The 22,560-nt window shown below is 32.3% G+C and overlaps 1 protein-coding gene across 8 annotated transcripts in view; it reads right to left on the reverse strand.

The window, feature by feature from the left end:
• ASCC3 (activating signal cointegrator 1 complex subunit 3) overlaps positions 1-22,560 on the reverse strand; it is a 335,684-nt gene that overhangs the window by 75,314 nt on the left and 237,810 nt on the right. For all 8 annotated transcript variants that reach the window (XM_025444816.3, XM_025444818.3, XM_025444817.3 and 5 more), the window contains 4 exons: positions 17,078-17,215; positions 16,880-17,000; positions 15,587-15,719; positions 12,040-12,165 (listed from right to left, as the gene is read on the reverse strand). In XM_025444816.3, the coding sequence (XP_025300601.1) occupies positions 12,040-12,165; positions 15,587-15,719; positions 16,880-17,000; positions 17,078-17,215 (518 nt within the window). The remainder of the gene's footprint in view (positions 1-12,039; positions 12,166-15,586; positions 15,720-16,879; positions 17,001-17,077; positions 17,216-22,560) is intronic.

A 22,560-nucleotide genomic window follows, 5' to 3' on the forward strand; every position in this document is an offset into this window, starting at 1 on the left:
TAGAAAATATTTCCTTTATCTGAAAAATGACTAAAAAGAGTTATAGTTAGAATAATGTATTCTGTTGTAGAAAGTGAAAATAAAAATTCTGGATATTCAATGCCCCATAAAAGAGATCTCTAAAGCCATTCCAAATTATTAGTAATACTTATTGTTTTTCATTTTTTTCCCAACAAATGGAATTTATCAGCCAAACCTCTTACAACAGAAGTGTTTATTTTTTTATTTCATATTTTTTTGGCTTGCTAAATCTATAGATTTTCCAATACCATTTTCAGCTGTGTGTATTAATATATAGTTGATAAAATTATTCCTAAATTGAAAAAAAAAAGTGAAATTGTGCCTAGGAACTGAATAAGTAGTTGAATTTCTCATGCAAGAATCAAGAAATTCTTTATGCAATTAAAATTACAGAAGGAAGACATTATGAAAATAACATTGCCATGAAAAACAAAAAAATTAAAATATCATAGTTGTCTAGAAACTTACTAGGCCATTTGAAAAAAGAATCTCATGGATGCTGCTACCAACTATAAGCCATTACCCAATAAATATAACTGAATGACAATTTTACCATTTTTTCCTTTAACAAATTTAGTATATTTACAAATGATATGGAAAACCACCTATGATAAAAACTGTCCTTCAAAAATTATAAATTTTTCTTAATATTTATTTTAATCATTTTTATGTATTTACAAGGTATATTTTGATGGGCTAGTACTTTTTCTAACGTTTGTCTAAATTCCTGGGAAGTTTTTAAGACTAATTTGTAGCCTTAATCAGAATAAATAGTTCTTATACATTTAAAATAAATTGCAAAAGAGAAAACAACTAAAATTATGTCTGAGATTACAATTAATTATTTGATGAGTACATTTTTTTGGGGGGGATTATTTGATGAGTACATTATACATAATCTAACTTGTTAAAAATTAACATTTATCAGAATAACTTAAACTTGAAGATATATCTTCAAGTCTGAGGAGAGAAATGCAAAAATTTAAGTAATTGAATTGACATTCAATTTATTCAGTATCAATACTTTTATCCTTATGCAATCTGGGGGTAATCTAGAATTAAAAAAATAAATACTAAATTGTTTTCTTCAGGTATCCTGGCATATATAAATGTTAACTTTTAAAAATAGAAAATGCCAGGTTAAATATTTCACTCAAGAATATAATAGGAAAATCTCAATCATTAAAAATCTTCTATATACCCAACACAAATACTAAAATGCATAATTTTTGTTGTGCTGTAACTTTGCTGATTTGTACTACTCTTCTATGCTAATATTTGAACTGTTACTTAAAACATTGTCAAATTTTTATAAAAGATCTGCTACATCTTAGATATATAATTTATTAGACACCGTAAAATAAACTAAATGTAAATGAAATTATTGTTTAGCTCACATAAAATTTTGAGAGATAATATATTCTGACACTTTTCTGTGAATAAACAATGGAGTTTATATTTACATGATCTTCATTAGCATTATATGGCCTTTGCTTCTACTGCGTGAACTTTTCAGTCACTGGGTAATTTCTAGCCTAAATAATTATAAGCATTTAGCTTAAAACATTATATATCATTGATTTCAATAATCACTTTATTAACTTGAAAAAGCAAGCAACGGCTAAGTAAAAAGGTCTGTTTTCATGTTGCACTCTCCACAGTACAAAATTTATAATTTACTTGGTTATTAAAACAGAAATATTACACAACTGCTTAATTATAGCTAAAGGATACAATGTAGTTTCATGTTCACTGCATTGGATCATCAAGTCATTATCTTCTCTCTGCCATAAACAGACAGCCTACCTTTTTGTCAGCATGCTATTTCATTTATTTCATAGAGAAACCCAGTTTCACAATAATTGACTTGTCAGAAGCTCTAATTTATGAGGCTGAGCTCTGTAAGATTTCTCTATATTGGACTCAACCTGCACACAAGCAGGGTTGAATATTTACAATGCTGTTAACAGGTGCTGAGTTGTTTAATGATTCTAATAGCCAGAAGCGTACTGAGAAAGCCAGCGGGATCACAATTACAGGCTGTTTGAACACAACAATTACTAGTCCCCTGGGAGGTGTGAAAGTCAAAGGCAGTTTGATACTGACAGCATCTAGCACATGGGCTAGACAAGCTAACTTCTATTAGCAGTCCATTGGGAAAAAGTCATAACAAACCTCTCCCTCTCATAAAAATTTACAAAGTTCATTAAATTTAAACAATCCAAAAGTAAAACAACTTAAAAAACATATCTTTTAAAAGATCTTATCAAAGGACAAACAGGAATACCTCACATGAAGCCTCAAATTATCTTTTTCCAACCTTAATAAGGATGAAATTTTGCTGGTTGAGAATGAAAGAGATTTTATTATAATCGAAAACATAGATAAAGTTACACCAAACAGTCTGGATTTAATGTGAATAGTGGCAGCCATTTCCTGTTTAGTTATTGTAAACCTGGCCAGAGATCTTGCTGGGAAATTTTTCATCAGTCTTGAAATGCTGCAGCTATAACTGTCAGTACTGGGAAGTCATTTGTTACAGCACCATGTTTTTTTATGTTCAGATTATGCAGCAGTAATAATGACACAAATAATGAAAGTGGTTGCAGGGACAGCTGAAACTACCACAACATTTTTTGTCCCAGAAATGTTTAAAAGCTTTCTCAGGGGAAAATAGAGAGTAAAATTGAACATACAAATTGAATCCAGAACTCAATTTGGAATATATTATATTTCATGATGCACCAGTACATGTGTTTATATACATTTGAACACATTAATGTGTGTCTACATATATGTTTATACATATAAAATTTATCTTTATGTGCATGTGCATATATTTGCATATACATACATATCATGCACACACGTAGACAACAATCCAGGGACAGTGGCAGGATCTTTGTCAACATAAGTTCTACTTTTGGTAGTGATGTGGTGGGGGTACCTTACAGTAGTATGATTAAATGAAGGTCGCTGGAGAATTGGATCATATTTATTATCTATGTATGATGGTATTTTGAAAATGCTTTTTGTCTTTTCTATTTTAAATAAACCTCAATTTCTACTTATAGCACACACATGCATGTATATATGCCTCTCCCATACAACCCAAAAAACAACACTAAATAATAGGGAATATTAAGGATAAATTAAAATTACACATAATATAAGCCACTCATTTGGGACAATGATTTTAGCTTCCTTAAAACTTCTAAAAAGATCTAAAAACAAGTAGGAAAAATTTGCCAATTTCCTGAATCTTGTGCCTTTATCTTTGCTTCCAGATGGAAAGGGTGATTTTAACACAGACAATAATAAAAAGATAAAATCAAGGGCCAATCAGAAAGAAAATTGTAGAGCGTCACTATGGCAGGCTAAATAAAATACATAAATCATTAAAATTGATTTAGGCACATGTTCTCATTTTATTCCAGATGTAAAGGTATAGATATTAAAACTGACTTTTTTTTTTTTTTTGCATCAGATGAACAAAAATGTTACACATTCAAAATTTGTATGGTATGGTTTCCATAAAGAACACATTTTCCAGCATTGCACTGGAAGGAGAAGTGGAGAGGGACTGTGGATATGTGGGCTCTAGACCCGATAGTGAGCCTGGTGAGGGAAGACTGTGGCCCTTGGAGCCAGAGTGTCTGAATTCCAGTGCTGTCTCTGCCACTCAGGAGCTGTGTGATGCTCAATCTCCCTGTGCTTCAGTTCCTTCCTCTATAAAATGGGGATCAGAGTAATACTAAATGAGTTAGGCTCTTAAAACTGTAACTCAAATGTAGTAGGCAATAAATAACATTAGTGTATGTTGTTTTTCACTTTATTAATTTCAATTTTACTTTTATAAATTCCTTTTTCATATTTAGGTTTTGTTTTTGTTAATGTTCATCTAGTTCCTAGAGATGGATGCTTATTTTGTTTCCCAGGATTCATGGAATCTTGTAGATACTCTAAAGATATGAATACTTGTTGGGATTGTGCTTTGACTGAAATTCATTGGCTTTGTTATATTACACTTCTATTTTTTTATAGCTCTAGTCTACATAAAATTTAAAATAAATTTTCACCTTCCACTATAATAAGAATAGTTAAATCTCAAACAAGGAGATTGCCTTTGCCATCCTTTTTCTTGTTTCTTTCTGGTATTACTGCGTTATATATACTGGGAATGTAGCCTTATGATCTCTATGTTTTGAAATACACTGAGTTGTTCTTTGTGGTCTAGTATATGGTACATTTTTATAAATAAATTTTGATGAGTGTTTGCAAATAGGCTTATTCTTTTGGGGGCAAGAAATACAAAGATACACATATTCAAAGATACTGTTATTCAAACCCTGTATTTACAAGGTAAAATATCTCTTTACCATGCTGATTTTCAACAAAGATGTATTCAAATCTCTCAACATGATTGTAATTTAGTTAACATTTTGAATTTCTATCAGTTTTTGCTTTCTATATTTTGATGCTATGTTTAGTCACCTAAAAATTTGGAAACTACTATAACTATTTTGTGATTGTGCCTGCTACCAATATGAACTATTATTCTTCTTTGCCTTTTGTAGTCTTTCTTTGCCTTGAATTTCATCCTGTCTGATTTTAATTCTGCAACTGCTTTCTCTTTGTTATTGTTCTTCATATCTTCTTTCAATCCTTAACTTTCAACTTTTCTATATCACTTTGATGTTTCTTGCAAATCATGTTTAGCTGGATTTAAAATAATTCAGTATGAGAATGTGTCTTTCAACAGGTAAGTTTAAATTATTTTTAACATTTATGATTATAATTGGCCAGACTTATATTACAAATAGATGTTATCAGTCCTCTACTCAAACCCTCACAATGGTTCTTATATCACTAATAATGAAAGCCAAAGTCTTACCATAGTCTCTCAGGTACCGGAGGGTACCATGACTGGTACTACACCTAACTCCATGTCCCTCATCTACTGCTACTGTCTACCCCTCATTCATTCTGCATCACCTACAACTTCTCCTTTCCAGGCCTTGAATACACCAGACATAGGTTTCTTAGAACCTCTCCTGTTCTCTTCGTCTGAAATGTTTTCCTTAGCTATTCATGTGGTCAAATTTCTCATGCCTTTAAGTCTTTGTTCAAAAGTCAGTACCTCTTTTTTTATTTTTTTTTATTTTTATTTTTTTATTTTTTACAATTTTTTTTTTTTTATTTATTTATGACAGTCACAGAGAGAGAGAGAGGCAGAGACACAGGCAGAGGGAGAAGCAGGCTCCATGCACCGGGAGCCCGACGTGGGATTCGATCCCGGGTCTCCAGGATCGCGCCCTGGGCCAAAGGCAGGCGCCAAACCGCTGCGCCACCCAGGGATCCCAGTACCTCTTTTTTTAAAAAAATAGTAACAGTATTATTAACTATAATCACTATGCTGTAGATTATAGCATTTATCCTATAACTGGAAGTTTGTAACCTATGACTAGTATCTTCTAATTCCCCTCTTCAGCACCTTTAATTAGGCCCACTCTGACTCCGTTTTTAATACAATAATCCTCCCACTCCACCCTCTTGGCATCCTGGTCTTCAGTACTGTGTTCTTTTTTTCAAAGCACTCATAACCTTCTAATATATATATTTTTTCTTTTTCAAGTTTTTATTTAAATTCCAGTTAGTTAACAAACACTGTAATATTAGTTTTAGGTGCAGAACTTTTGATGGCTAATATTCCAATGTGTATGCATGTGCACGTGTATACACATATATACACATACCACTTCTTTATCATCAGTTGATAGACACTTGGCATCTTTCTATAATTTGGTTATTGATAACACTGCTATAAACATCAGGGTGCACGTACCCTTTCAAATCTGTATTTTTGCATCCTTTGGGTAAATATGTTGTAACATTGTAGTGCAATTGCTGGATTATTGGTTAATTCTATTTTTAACTTTATTGAGGAATCTCCATACTGTTTTCCAGAGTGGATGCACCAGTCTGCATCCCCACCAACAGTGTAAGAGGGTTTCTCTTTCTCTAAATCCACACCAACATCTGTTCTTTCCTGTGTTGTTAATTTTAGCTATTCTGACAGGTGTGAGGTGATTTCATTGGAGTTAGGATTCGTATCAGCATGATTTTTAAACTCATTATCTCTGCTAAAAGAATAAAAGTGCCATGAAAGGAGAAAGTTTTTTATTTACTATTATATCTTTAAAATGCCTAGAATAGTACCTGACACATAGAAGGCACTAAATAAATGTTGGACTGAATTAAAGAATATAGATTGTTTTTTAAATGCTTCTACCTCACCATTTTAAGGCAATTCTATGATTTTTGAGACTTGAGACTATTATGTTGCTACTGCTTTCCAACAGAACCTAACACAGTTGCTGATCATAGCTTTTTCCTGCCCATTTGAGACATAATTGACATGTAACAATGATTTATGTTTACATTGTGAAATGATTACCACATTTGTCTAGTCAACAACAATCACCTTACATTGTTATAAACTTTTTTCTTGTGATGAGAACTTTTAAGCTCCATTCTTTCATCGACTTTCAAATATATAATACAGTATCGACTATAATCATCATGCTACATTAGATTCCCAGGATTATTTATCTTATAACTGGAAGTTTGTACTTTTTGACCTCCTTTACCCATTATGCCCATCCTACCCATTGATCTCTTTTCTGTATCTATGAGTTTTTTGCTGTTGTTGGTAAAATCCACATATAAGTGACAACATACAGTATCTGTCTTTCTCTGCTTGACTTATTTAACTTATTAGCATTAATGCCCTCCAGGTCCATCCATATTGTTGCAAATGACAAGATGATCTCCTCCTCCTTCTCCTCCCCCTCCCCCTCCTCCTCCTTCTTTTTTTTTTGGTGAATAATATTTCAGTGTGTGTGTGTGTGTGTATGTATGTATGTATGTATCAGGTCTTTATCTGTTGCTCCACTGATGGACACTTAGGTTGTTTCTATGTGTTAGTTACTGTAAATAGTACTGCAATGAACATGGGAGTGCAGATATCTTTTTGATATAATGATTTCATATTCTTTGGATAAATACTCAGCAGTAAAATTGCTGGATCATGTGGTAGTTCTATTTTTCAGTTTTAGTGGGACCTTCATATTGTTTTCCATAGTGGCTGAACCAATTATCATTCTCAACCAATAGCGCACAAGGGTTCCCCTTTCTCCACATCTTCACAAACACTTATTTCTTATCTTTTTGATAATAGCCATCCTAAAGGTGTAAGATGACATCTTAGCCTGGTTTTGATTTTGATTTCCCTGGAGATTAGTGACGTTGAATACCTTTTCATGTACCTACTGACCATCTGTATGTCTTCTTTATAAAAATATCTTCAAATCCTTAGCTCATTTTTAAATCAGATGGTTATTTTTCTATTGAGTTGTATGAATTCCTTATATATTTTGGATATTAGCCTCTAATCAGATATATATTTGTAAATATTTTCTCTCATTTAGTAGGTCATTTTACCAGTTTCCTTTACTGTGTAGAAGCATTTTAGTTTGATGTAGTCCTACTTGTTTATTTTTGCTTTTATTGCCTTTGCTTTCAGTGTAAAATCTAAAAAATCATCACTAAGATCAATATCAAGGGCATTATCTTCTATGTCTTTTAGCAGTTTTATGGTTTCAGGTTTTACTTTCAAGTCTTTTAAGCTGATTTTTGTGCACAGTAAAATATATGGGTGCAGTTTTATTCTTTGGCATGTGAATATCCAGCTTTCCCAATGTCATTTATTAAAGAGATTATCCTTTCTCTATCACATATTCTTGGTTCCTTTGAGTAAACTGAACATATATGTGTGGGCTTATTATTGGGCTGTCTGTTCTGTTCCATTGATCTACATGTCTGTTTTTAGCCAATACCATACTATTTTGATTACTCTAGCTTTGTAATATAGTTTAAAATTAGGAAGCGTGATGCCTCCAGCTTTGTTTTCAGTTCTGCTGTGGCTATTTGAGGTCTTTTGTGATTCCACACAAATTTTTAGGATTGCTTATTCTCTCTCTGTGAAAAATGTATCATAGTCCTTCAAAGAAACTTATTGCTATACCTATTCTGGACTGATTAATTCACATGGCAATAGCTCTGGGCACAGGTTTCTACTTGAGGATAATAATGACAGTCTTGGTATCTCAAAATATGTTCAGGTGATTACTTTAAAGAAACTAGCAACTTTGATGAGAATAGTTGAGAGCAAATTAGACCATCACCTCCTGAAAATTAACTTAAGTACATTTATCAATATATGAATAGACTTTTAAGACTGTTAGAACTTAGATGGCTAAAAGGCTGGAAAGGGCACTGTAGGCAGGCCAAAGAGTGACAGCAAAAGCACGAAAGTGAGAGGAACCCCTTACCTAGGGATGGTATGGGTTAATGTCTCCTTTTGTGGTGTTAGTTGGGGGATATCTAGATTTTATTTGGGGCAGCAAGAGGGCAGGAAAATAGCTGCCACAACAACCAAGTGCCTTAAGCTAATGTATCCTTTGACTCCCATTGCTAGAATTTCCCCCTACCACAGATGGCCATTGGGTAAAAGTAGATGAGGTAATGTGAACTACAGAACAGTCAGTATTTACATGGACTACAATCATATGAGCAGGATATAACCTAAACTGTCAATACCCAAGAAGTCCCCTGGCTCAGAGGCTCAATAGAAGTACATGCTCTCAAGATTTTGTTTTTGTCCACTGTGCTAACCTCCCCCAAACTACTTGTTCTGTCACTAATTAATACTGTTTATTAGAGTTGCAGGTGGATTTTTCTCACATCAGTATTAAATAGAATGTAGTTTGCAACCAGAGCGACAGAGTGATGCCTATTCCAGTTCCCTCTTGGTAGGACCCCTATTCTTACCAGTATCTTCAACTGTGCTTTTGGCTCATCTCACTCTCATGGTTAAATATAACACTGGACAGTCTCCTACTCACTCATTTGAAGACAACACATTTTACGTCTACTAATTACACCTTATTTAGTTCCTATCTCTAATATATTATATTTAATTTCTGATCAGTACTGACAGTTGGCAAATTAGGCTACACTGGGGACAGACTAAAGTAGGCTAAGCAGTTGAAGAATTAAGAAAGTGGGAGAAGAAAAAAATAAAAGCAAATTTGAAGTTTGATGTCAATGTAAACTGATGCAGAGTGATAATATTAACAAAAGTGAAAAAGATTACAGGAAGATACTGATGTATGATGAGTTCAGTTTTAGACACAGTGGGTTTGGAATAATGTTGGGAAGTTTATGTGGTACCATTCAGCAGGCAGCTGGAGAAAAGACTGTTAACTTGATAGAGAGCAAAGTGGAATAGTGTATTTTGGGGCCTTTCACATTCAGGTGATATTTTATTTTATTTTATTTTTTTCAGGTGGTATTTTAAATATAGAGGGCAGCTCTCTGTTATGCACTAAGAAGAGCACAACATCACTTGTATAGTATTCTTTCCAAAAAAGGCAAAACTTAAATTTAGGGATGAGAAAACTTCTGTCACACCCAAACTGAAGAACAATCTGCAAAACACCTGGCCAGTATTCTTCTAACATGTCAAGGTTCTAGTAGGCAAATACTGAAGAAATGTCACACATTAGCATGAATTAAGGAGACAGAGCTAAATGCAATGCAGGATACTAAATTGGATCCTGGACAGAAAAGGACATGAGTGGGACAACTGACAAAATCTGAATAAAGTTTGTAGATTAGGTAATAGTATTACCTAAATGTTAATTTTCTGGTTTGGATAACTGTGCCTATGGTCATGTAAGATGTTAACATTTGAGGAAGCTGGGTACAGGATATACAGTATTTGTATTATTTTGTAATTTTTTTTAAAGTCTCAAATTGTTTCTCATTGGAAGTTAAAATTTGCTTTTTTTTTTTAAGTTTAAGAAAAGTAGACACACTCAAAAAGTTCAGTGTATCTGTAGATTCAGGAAAGAACTCTAATTTGCAAAGGAACTTAATTTAACTTTGAATCCAATTTGAACCAGTTTAAAGAATGCAGAGAATTATTCCGTTTGCTAGTCAGAAAAGCTGACAAATGATTAGGTTTTTAGTCTCTAAGCTAGATTCTACAGGGTGGTATGACCAGTAAAGCAACTGAAAGGCAGTACAGGAATAACAGCCTACCAATCAACATTAATTATGTTCTTCATAATTAATACAAAACTCAGACTTTAACGCATGTATTTGGTTTTTAACATGATCCTATGAGGGAGGCAGGCTATTACTCGCCTTTTACATGAAGAAAGGGAAGCTGAGAGGTGAAGTAACTCCAAGTTAAACAGTTAGTAAAGGGTAGTGCTAAACAGGAATTAGTGTTCTGATTCCATGTTCAAATCTCACTCCACCATATTAATTGCTTCTATCTTTTATGATGTAAGAACAAGAAATACATCTATAGTTACACACCCAACCCACTTGTTCCTCTAAAAAAAGACTTGAGTCAGAAAACTTATGTTAAGTCCTGGCTTTATGTCAAAGTAGTTTTGGGATCCAGAGCAAGGCACTTGAAGTTTCCAATCGCCCTTTCTTCAGTATCAGACAAGAAGGTTGGACCAGAGTACATGTAAAGTGTATCCTAGTATACCCTTCCACAATTCTAATCTTGAGATCTATTTACTATGGTAAAGTCGCAGTCCTGGATGACTACCTCACTAATCCTGCAGTCAAATTTCCAAACGATTATCTTGAATTTAATCCAGAGGCCCTCAGAGTTGAGGAAACAGAAAAATGTCACCATATTTTCAAATTCCTATCTATGTGAGTGCAAATGTTGGCTGAAATAAGAAACAAATTTCTTAAGGTACCAACAGGTAAGATTTGGTAATAACATCTGCATCATGATCTCTCTGTTTAAGACCTTACAATGCCTTGAGATTTCCTAATATATCAGCAATGTTCCCCATCTCTGGCCCTCCTTCCATTCCTTCTGCAACTGTTAAGGTACTATTCACCTTTCTTATTAAACAGTTTCTTAACTGGTCTTCCTGCTTTAAATGTCTCCTCAGTCCAGCTCATTCCCTACCACAGTGTCATAAGGATTGAAACAAAACCAACCTTAATTTGGGGAATGTTAAACCATGTTTAAAAACTCACCGCTGCCAATAGGATCAGATGTAAACTCCTAAGCATGACATATGGGCCATTTACTCTCTGGTGCTTGGACCACTTTCTACTCAAGACAAGCTCTGGCCACATCAAACTTCCTGGCACTCTACAAATGTCCTTTCAAGCCATGAGGGCCTATGCCTATATAGTATTTCTGGGCCTCTTACCTTTTCTACTCCTGTTCCAGATTCAAAATTCGTTGAAGTATTATCTCTCTGTGAAGATTTTACTTTCATAGGCTTAATACAGTTCTATCACAGCACTTATGATTTATACTGTAATCATTTATACAGCTTTACCCACATTAAAAGATCAGCCATTGAAGATAGGGGATAATGTACACTAATTTTTACCCTCAAAATCTATATAACATTTGACAAATAGGTGCTGAATGAAGATCTTCTAAACTGCCTGAAAGTAAAAGACATTCTACCGCAACTGTCCTAATTTTATCTCTTCCTGCAGCGTCCCTATTAACCATTACAAATACCTCACAAAGTCTTCCCTCTACAACTTCACAAGCCTCACTCATCTTTAAATTCCAACTGTTCCTAAGGCAGTAACTACCATTTAGTTTAGCACATTTCTTAATGAATTCAGGTGTCCTGTCTCCCTAACTACAGAGCAAACTCCTCAAGGATATCCTAAGTTAACTAAAATAAGCTAAGTAATAATACATACCATTATTCATTTTCAAATATAATATAGTGTGATATCAGAGATATCATGTGATTCTCTCGGAAAATTCATATGCCTAGAATGCCCAAAGTTCTGACTTTTTTGTTAGGTACTGAAATTTAGGGATTATTACTTTCAAATATAATTTCTTTCTGTGCAAAACAGCATGATATACAGTTGCTCAGCACTTACCTGGGGTTCATGATAAGACGTCGGAAAAAGTAGGTCCAGGTGATATAATCCATTGCATCTTGCTTAGATGTAATGGTACCACCAGCAATCTCCGCATTTAAATGGTCAGAGAGCACTCCCAATAAGCTACATTAGTGAACAAGACATGGGAAACATACATGAACATTAAACGAAACACATTTTATCTCACATAGCAGGCTGATGGAAGGTAGCCAGTAACTTTCAGGAGAAGATGAGAGCTAGGAGGAGAAAGGTTAAGAGTGGGCAACAGAAGATATAACTTACAGAGTAGGGAAGAGTATACTTATGGGATACTGGAGTTAGTATGGAATAATATTGAGGCCAATGAAGAGAGAGTTGGCAAGAAAGGGATGACAGGAGAGAGTAAAGATATATATTCCTTTCATTTACTCAGTGAGTGTTAAGTTCCTAGTCATATGAAATTTAATTATACCGGATGTTGTAAGGTATACAAAGATGATCAGATGTGTGCAAAGAATAGCATAACATAACGTTCATTTTAGTTTATTATGTAAAATGCAAAAAAAGGAAGCAGTGTCCAACAACAACAAAAGGCTAAATAAATTATGATACATGGGAGAAAATATGCAGGTATTAAAAATGGTTTTTCAAAGGATGTTTTAAGAACATGAGAAAATGGCAAAAAAAATGAGAGATTAAAAAAAACAACAACACAAGTTTCTATATTACTCTCAATTCACCAGTAGCAGAGCATAAATCTATATCGTCAATTGAGAGAGCAACTTATATTATCTATTTGAATGATTACTATGACCCAGCAGTTTCACTTTTCACTATCCTGCCAGAAAAACATTTATAGATGAAAGTAGGAAAGCAAATTATTTCAATGCAACATTATATGTAAGAAGAAAAAAATAGGAAACTTTCAAAAGGTTCATTAATAAAAAGTTAATATATAAACTATGGAATACTCTGTGACAGGTAAATATTAATAATAGTCATATTAAGGTATAAAATTAACATTTTTAGTTAACTACTGAAATATACATATAGAAAATTACATAAATCATGCATGTATAACTCAAGTAATTTTCACAATGTGAAGAGACCTACGTAACCAACACTAAGATCAAATATCACTAGTTCTCCAGAAGCCTTCCTTTTGTGCTATTTAGTCACTACCATTGTTCAAAAGGATATTCTGGCTCTTATTTGTTCCTTACCTTATTGCAGTAGTTTGGGCTTCTAGCACAATGCTTACTGGAAGTGGGGAGAACAATACTCCTGTATCATTCCCTATCTCAAAGGGAAAACTTTCATTATTTCATTATTAACTATGATGTTTACAGTGGATTTACTCTTGATTAAGGACATTTCCTTATATTCGTATTTGCTAAGAGTTTTTTATTATGGATGGGTGTGGAATTTTTTCAAATGCTTCTTTTTTTTTTTTTTTTTTTTTCAAATGCTTCTTTTTTTTAATCTATGAAATAATCACATGATTTTTCTCCTAATGTAGTAAATTATAGTAATTTGTTTTTGTTTTTTAAAATTTTATTTGAATTCAATTAACATGTAATATATTATTGGTTTCAGAGATGGAGTTTAGTGATTCATCAGTCTTATATAATACCCAGAGCTCATTACATCATGTGCCCTCCTTAATGTACATCACCCAGTTAACTCCATCTCCTCCCCTCTAGCAACCCTCTGTTTGTTTCCTATGATTAAGAGTCTCTCTCTCTTTTTTTAAATGATTAAGAGTCTCTTATGGTTTGTCTCCCTCTCTGACTTTGTCTTGTTTTAATTTTTTCCTCTCTTCCTCTATAATCCTCTCTTTTGTTTCTTAAATTCTACATATGCATGAAATCAGGTAATAACTGTCTTTCTTTGATTGAGTTATTTTGCTTAGTATAACATCCTCTAGTTACATCTGCATCACTGCAAATGGCAAGATTTCATTATTTTTGGATGGCTGAGTAATATTCCATATAGTAATTTATTTTCAAATAAAAAATCAACTTCACATTTATGAAATAAATTACACATAATTTGCTTTGCTAATGTTTTGTTTAGGATTTCTATATCTATATCCAGTACAGGTTTGTTAATCTTGCTTTTTGGTATATTTCTTATAAGGTTTTGGTGTCAAAGCTACTCTGATCTTATTAAATAAATTGGCAAATAGTCTTATTTTCTCTACTATTAGGGAAAGTTCATTTAAGACTGATGTTATTTCATCCTTAATGTTATGAAGAATTCACTAGTAAAGCACGTGAGTCAGAAGATGTCTTTGAGAAAAGATTTTAAATTTCAGATTCAATTGCTTTGATAAGTAACAGACCATTTAGATTTTCTATTTCTTTTTATGTCAGTTTGGTAAGTTTTTAAAATTCATTTTATCATTTGATCTAAATTTTAAAATTATTTCCATGATGTTTTTCATAATATTTTTTAAAGCTTGTGAACTTTTCATTCTTAATATTATTTTGTTCATTCTCTCTCTTTTTTGATCAGATTTAAAGATTCATTGATTTCATTCTTCTTTTCAAAGAATCAACTTTTGACTTTGTTGATGCTTTTCTAATGTATATTTGGTTTCAATTCTTTGATTCTTGCTCTTATCGTTCTCCTCCTTTCTTTTGAGTTCAACTTGTTAATTTTTTGCCAAATTTTTGAGATGGATACTTAGATCATTATTCATGTTTTCTTTTCAGACACATTATGTGCCTTACTATGTATACTTATATAAATACATAACATATATATCTCTTAACATAAATTTTCTCTTAGCACAGTGTTAACTGCATCCATGTTTTTGTATTTCTAAACTTAAAAAAATGAACATTAGCACTTAGAATAAGAACTCCAATAACTACATTATCGATTAGAAACGTGTTATCTTTTACCGTTAGAATACAGTATATTCAAAAAAGATGATAAAAGATAGTAAGTGATAATGTTTTAAATGAAAAATATATAAATCTGAGGGAGAAATGCTATATTCTGCTAAGAAAATGAGGGAAGCCTTTGTCAAAGGGGTAGTTACTGGGCTGAAATAAACCAGTAACCTAAATTATTCGTTACAAGTCCCTTTATTTCGGATATTTCTTTATTAATGATAGTACAAAAACACACATGAAAACTTTACTAAATGCTTACTATGATAGACTGTTATAAATACTACATATTTGATCATTATAAGTAACCTATTAGATAGCTAGTGTTGCTATTATCTTCTTTTACAAATAGGTGCACTAAGGCACTGAGGAATCAAATGACTTGCTGAAGATCAAGGAAGTAAGTAGTAGAGCTCAAATATGAACCTGGGTTGCCTGGCTACAGAGTCCATGTGATTCAACCCTGAACTACCTGCTTCTTTTAAAAGGTTTTTGTAAAATGAAATTATAATTGAATTCTGTCTTCTAGTGATAATTGTTTCATTTCAGATAATTCTTTTGAACTAGAACTTTTACTGATTTTTTATCTAATCAAATATCATGACATAAATATTAATACTTGCTATGACATGAATCCATTTAAGTTAATTTAGAGCAAAATTTACCTTGACTCTACTGGAAAAGGTTCATAAAGAAATTTTTTGTAAAAGTCTTTCTTTATGTCATGAACCAGAATTACAGCTTTGCCTTGGTCATCAAACTGAGGCCTCCCAGCACGCCCCATCATCTGGAGTACATCTATAAAAAAGAGAACAGGAGATATTACACAATGTGGGAGATAGCACAAGGTATATTAAGTGATTATAGCATGGTTTGACAACACAACAAAATAACAAAGGATATAGAATATATTAAGAGTGTACATATTATCTCTGATATCTACTGTTGAGTTCCCTAATAATTAATTGATTTATTATGATAGAAAACTGAATCCCCACAACGGACTCTCTTCCTGTTTGGAAAAGTAAGAATGATAAGGTTCCTTCAGTTAAATGCTTAAAAATGCTGTTTAAGGGTTACTACTAGGGGCCCCTAGGTGGATCAGTTGGTTAAGTGTCCAACTTTTGGTTTCAGTTCAGGGTGTGATTTCATGGTAATGGGACAGAGGCCCACATTAGGCTCCAAGGTTAGCATGGAGTCTCCCTGTGATTCTCTCCGTTTTCCCTTGCCTCACCAACTGTGTGTGTGTTTGTGCGCTCTCTCTCAAATAAAATCCTAAAAAAAAAGTTATTACTATTTTAATTAAACATGAAAAAGTAAGACATATATGGGTAAATCTCTTCAGCAGATTCATTTGATTATTTTTCTCTAGGAATGGACCCCATGAGTTCATTTAGGCCTTACTCTCTTCCGACTTAGGTATAAATGTTTTTTCTTTTATACTGCAGCAATCTCTGAGGTAAGAAATGATTTAGAAATAATACAGATTTTACATGTAATCACTGAGTGTAAATATACACAGTATATTTCCCTCTTCAGAACTTACTGACAATGCTTTTATCAAGTTTTAAAATACGTTAATAGAAATGTTTATGGATAAATCGTAGCAACAAACCCTTTGGTTCTAGAAGTGCCATGAAGTATTTCTAGTGAAACAGATTTAAATAGTATAATGTTTAACTATAATTTATAAAGTTGCTAATTGCTGCTAACCAGTACTCTTTATCTTTTTGTGAATTTGAAACCATTAGTTATGCTTTTGAAATTTATTAACAAATTAGGTAAGTAAAAGTAAATAAAACAGCTCAGTACTTTGAACAGTATTTGTGTTGAAACAAAAATTTACAATTTGCTCATCATATGTTCAAATGAGATCAATCTCTACAATTCAATCCATGAAAATTCAGATTAAGGCTAAAATAGAAGCTTAATGTATCTGTAAATTTAAAAAAAATTACCTGTAATGGGAAAATCCACATAACGTCTTGTTTTTCCATCATAATATTCTGTTCCCTTAATAATTACTAAATGAGCTGGAAAGTTTACACCCCATGCTAATGTACTTGTAGCGATCAGAACCTAGAAAATAAAATAAATTTAACTAAAACATAACTATTAAGTTACATTTGAATATCTGTTTATGAAAAATAAAATACCTGAACTTTGCAGTTTACAAACAGCTCCTCTACTGTTTTTCGGTCCCTCTCATGTAGTCCAGCATGATGCATTCCTATTCCAAAAGCAAGTGTCAGCTTCAGGTTGGAATCTCTTAGTGTTCCAATGATGTTCTCCATCTGCAAATAAAAAGCACAATTACAGGATGTAGGTTCATTAGCTTTAAAATTTTCAGACTAAGGAACGCCTGGGTGGCTCAGCGGGTGAGCATCTGTCTTCGGCTTAGGGCATGATCCCGGGGTTCTGGGATCGAGTCCCACATAGAGCTCCTTGCATGAAGCCTGCTTCTCCATCTGCCTATGTCTCTGCCTCTCTCTTTGTGTCTCTCATGAATAAATGAATAAAATCTTAAAATTTTTTTTTCAGACTAAGATTATATTTGACTAATTTTGTTTTTTGATTCTTAGGCTACATAAACAAATATACACACCTTATCTAGAGTTATGATTAAAGTTGAATTAATGGAAAAGAATAGTTAGAATGTATATCCTAAATAAATTAAAGTTTAATGTCATCCATTTTATTCTCATACAACAAGGGAAAAAATCTGTGGATAAATGGCAATATCTTCTTAAGTGAGTAACAACTATTAAAAAGGATATAATGTTGCCTAAAATTTTTCAGTGTCTTGTTCATCTCTATAATAGAAAAACCTTCCACCTTTTTGGCTCAGTGCTAAAAATTTTAAAAACATGGACAAAAAAATTAATGGAAAAAAATCAGTCATAATTCCACTGAACAGTCAGGAATTACTCAAATTTAGGCTTTCTCACTGAACTTAATGACCCAGGGCAAGTCATATAACCTCTCTGAGCCTCTGCTTCTCTATTTAAAAAAATCAACTGGTATATTTTTGTTTACTTCTCATTTCTTTAATCAACAGTGCAGTTAAATACTTTTCATATTTACTAGCATTTTTTAGTAAATTATCTTTTCATTTTTTAAGTGGACATGATAGTATTTTTTCTTATTGGTTTGTAATGGTTCTTTATCTATTAGAGTATTGTTAAGCTATTTATGTAGTACAGTTATTTCATTTCCAGCCTCAGTTTAGCTCACTAAGTTTTCATATGTCTAAAGAATTCCTGAAACTTGTATCTTATATTATCTCTGAATATTCTATCACTTTCTATTCTACATGGAAAATACTTAATGCAACACAGATTTTATGGCAACAGAAGCAAATCTTATTTTCTTATAAAACTTACTCCCTGTAAAAAACTAAATAGAAAGCCTAATCTCTTTCTGTTTATTTATTTATTTTAAAGATTTTATTTATTTATTCATTAGAGACACACACATAAATACATAAATAAATACAACAGCGGAGGATAAACTTCAAAATGGGTACATGTATAATTTTTATATTTCTGAAGACTGAGATAGTATAAACCGATCTTGTCTTCAGATCTCATTTCTTTTTTTTTTTCCTTCCACTATTAACTGCCTATAATATACAAAAATATACTTGCAATATATTTACTTTCTTGGTTGTGAAGAAACCAATAACAGCTCACAAAAGTCTCACAAAACTTCAGCTGGCTGCTGCAGTTTAGCAAAAATGCCTAAGACGATACACACATACATGAAGCACTCCAACTGCTTTCTTACTCATTGTATTTTCAATGGTCAGAGAAATTTTCCAATTTTTTTTTATGTGGGAAGAAGTTGTTTTTACACTAATAATCCAAAAAAAATAGGAAGATGAAATTTGCCTTAATACTTCTTAATGTATAAAACCACTGCATAGAAACAAAGTAATAGTTTAACCATATACACGTTATCAACTTTCCCTGAACTGAACACAGTATACAAACAGTTTGTTATGCTTCACAATTACAGTATGGTCACCTGATATTCCTGAATACTCATTTTATAAACTGTTAAGCAAGAATATGGAAGTGCATTAATACAAATCCACTTTACCTTTAAGATTAGCAAAGGATAAGTAAGTTGACTACAAATGTTTGCTATAAAGAAAGGTGCTTGTTTGTCTCATAAATTATATGTTAGCCATTCTCAAGTGACAGCCTATTATCCATTTTTTTTTGTTCAATAGTTCACTGCATAAATATCTTCAATTTAAACTATCAAGAATTAATGTACTGATATTCTTGCATGACAATTAATTTCAGGGATTATTTTTTCAATTTTATAATTTAATAACAGTATAACTTTCAAACTTGTAAAATTTATAGTGCTCCATGGCAATGCCGATCATACCCCTCAAAATGTAACATTTACTATAGGAGAGCTAAAGAATCCTATGGCAGGAGGTTTGGTGAGGCATTAATATCCTGTCCTTTCCCATCAGGGAAAGCTGTTTCTCATTCTCCCTGCCCCCACTTTCACATAAATCAATGCATTAAAGAACTATTTGCCTATCTGAAATGGCAAAGACCTAAAATCCTCATGAGGACAATTACAAAAAACAACTTCATTTATTACATAGTTACTGTGGATGAATTCTGAGTTATTTGAACATCATAAAAAAGCAAAATTTATAGTAATGTTACTCAGTCATTAAGCATAACATACTACCAGTACAGCTTGTTTAAATTTGAAAATATAAATTATTTTTTTTTTTTTTTTTTTGAAATATAAATTATTGATTAAATTCTATATACTTCTCATTAGATTATATACTTAAAAGTGTTTCATCCTGATCATGATGTAATTCAAGCAAAATTTTTGAGAAACTTAGGATAATGAAGGATTAAAATTTGGTCATACATATTATTTGTTGAGTACTTATTGTGTGTCAGGCATTGTGCTTAACACTTTACAAAGACTATCACATTTAATCTTTTACCTAAAATAATAAAGCTCTAATGTAACACTCAATTCATTTACACAACCTAGTATATTTCAAATTAAAAGATCCAGTGATCTTGAATACTACAGAGTAGATACTCTCAACCCTGGTTCCATGAGGGAATTAAATCCACAAAAAATATTTGAATTACATTCTTTTTAAGTTTTTCAAAAGATAGTACCGTTCTATATGGTTAAGAGAAAAGTTCACTTACTACATGCAATGGATGTCTCAAGACATTACAGCTTAATTCTTGCTAAGAAAGGCTGCTACAGAATTTTAATAAGAATAATTATGAAAATTAAAACACTGATGGACGAAGTTTTAATTCCACAATTCATTTCTATTCAACCAACATTTGTAATGTATAGGTAACTTTCTAACCATCTTTGAAATATGTTTGACTACCTGATAGTTATATAAAAAAAATTATTCAATATTATAAATAAAAGAAAAAAAGATCTATATTTCTCAAAGTAGTGGCCTTTTTTTTTTAGGGTAATGGGGGAGGAGGCACATATGTAAACTGTTGAACCAATTACTTTAACTTAATAGAATTTTTTTTATATTTTAAATTTATTATACTCAAAAGCTTTTGTAGAAATATAGGATTCCATTTAAGTAGATACATTACTCTGTGCCTGAAATACATTCCAGTCAGAATATAATTCAGTGAGTTGATGACAATGCTGGCTCCAAAAGAAAGGAGGAGACCAGATTGGACAAGAATGAGCTAACAGATTGTACAGCCCAATTCTGTCCCTTTGAGTGTGATATATTGTTTCAAGATGCTAAAAACCCATACTTTCTCAAAGCATATCTGTTGTGCTGGTTTTCCCATTTTCACAGAATCCTCATTATCAGAAAACTCTGTACTCTTTTCAAAGCACGTCAGACTCAGACCATATGCCACTGAATAATGCTTATCAATTGTCTAAAATGCTCAATAAAAGATGCAGCATACAGAAGAATAATGTAAGTTACGAAGACTTTTTAAAAATAAAGATAATTAAATATATCACATCTGGTACAGATGTTAAAGTTAAAACATGTCCTTATAATTACCAAGGGTTAATTTCTTAAAATACACTTCTGTATGATAAACCCCATACACTGAAGGGGAAAAAAACTAAAATTAAAGAAGCACTTTCGAACATTCTACTGATCTACTAAGGGAAAAGAAATTTTAAAATAGTATTAATTAAATAACGACAGTAAGTTTCTAATCTTTGCCAATACTTGTCATAATATATTCCTTGTTGTCCTCTCTGAAGCCCCAATGACACCTGAAAATGATTTACCATACTGTTAATACATAAATATATTTATATGTATAATTAAGGATATGATTACATGTGAATTAAGTATATAAATGAAATCTAAACAATAACGTGTAAATCTCTGCTCTGTCTGCTAAACAAACAATACTATTTTCAGTGTTTGCTACTTAGTTTGTCCTAATTCTTATGATAGCAATTTCAAAACTGGGTTGTAGGCTGAAATATTAAATATTTTTCCTTATTAATATTTCTAATTTAACTCACTATGCTCTTGGTAGGTAATTCAAGTCAGTGCTTCATATTTATTCTGGAATATACATTTTATGCTTATTTCTGTTTTTGGAAAGTTCAGATTCTAATACATGTTTGGAGACTATTTCCATCTATTCCAAAGCTTTTAACGAAGCTGATGAAAAGGACGTTATAAAATTAATTTGCTACGGTAGCAGAATTTTAAGGAACAAATACTGTATTAATATGAATTAAATTGGTGGAGGAACATAAGCAAAATATTATAAAAATAATAGCAAATTTAACTACAGAGATTTCAGAAAAAAAGAACTTGTCTACTTAAAACATATTTGATGTTGCTATACTGTAACGGTAATAACAGTTAACAGTTATTGTACATTTACCTCTATTCCAGGCTTATTCTAACTATACTAAATAACTTATTGCACCTAATACTTATCAACAATCCTGTAAGGATAGATGATTATTATTATTTTTTATAGATGAAAGGGTAAGGCTCAGAGGCTGAACACTCCATCAAGGTCATGTAGCTTGTAATGGGCAGTCAGTATTGACCCCAGGAGGCCTGGCTCCAGTCCCTGGTCTCAACCACAATGCCACCTTCTAATTACCACACAAGTGTGATATACTTAAAATAACTACTTAAAATAATGGAATTATTCATTTGGCTTAAGTCTGGGCATTACTGTTTTAGACTGTGGGCAAAAAAACAGGTAGGATCTGAAATAATGAACTATGTACTGCACTCACATAACTGGGGAGCTATGAAGATGTTTAACAAATGTATTTATTCTTTAGTATTTGAGTATTTCCAGTCCTATGCCTAAAAATTAAGAGTATCTAAAAGTATCTTTTTTATAAACTAAAATGTCACCACTCATGACTGAGGACGGCATAGTTCTTGTTGGTTGCCTGTGTTTGATATTGGAGCTACTGACTTTTCTGTTTTTACTGTATGTTCCCATCCTTATCAAAACACATATGTGTGCTGTGACTTTTCCATATTCTCTAGCCAGTATGTTGTCAAAGATTTCAGTTACTGTATGGCAGAGTGAGAAAACAAAGTTTCTGGGTCAGCTGGCTTGGTCTGGAGTTTCTGATCTCCATTTATTTTATT

This window comes from Canis lupus, chromosome 12 (genome assembly GCF_003254725.2).
Source record: "Canis lupus dingo isolate Sandy chromosome 12, ASM325472v2, whole genome shotgun sequence".
Lineage (NCBI taxonomy): Eukaryota > Metazoa > Chordata > Mammalia > Carnivora > Canidae > Canis > Canis lupus.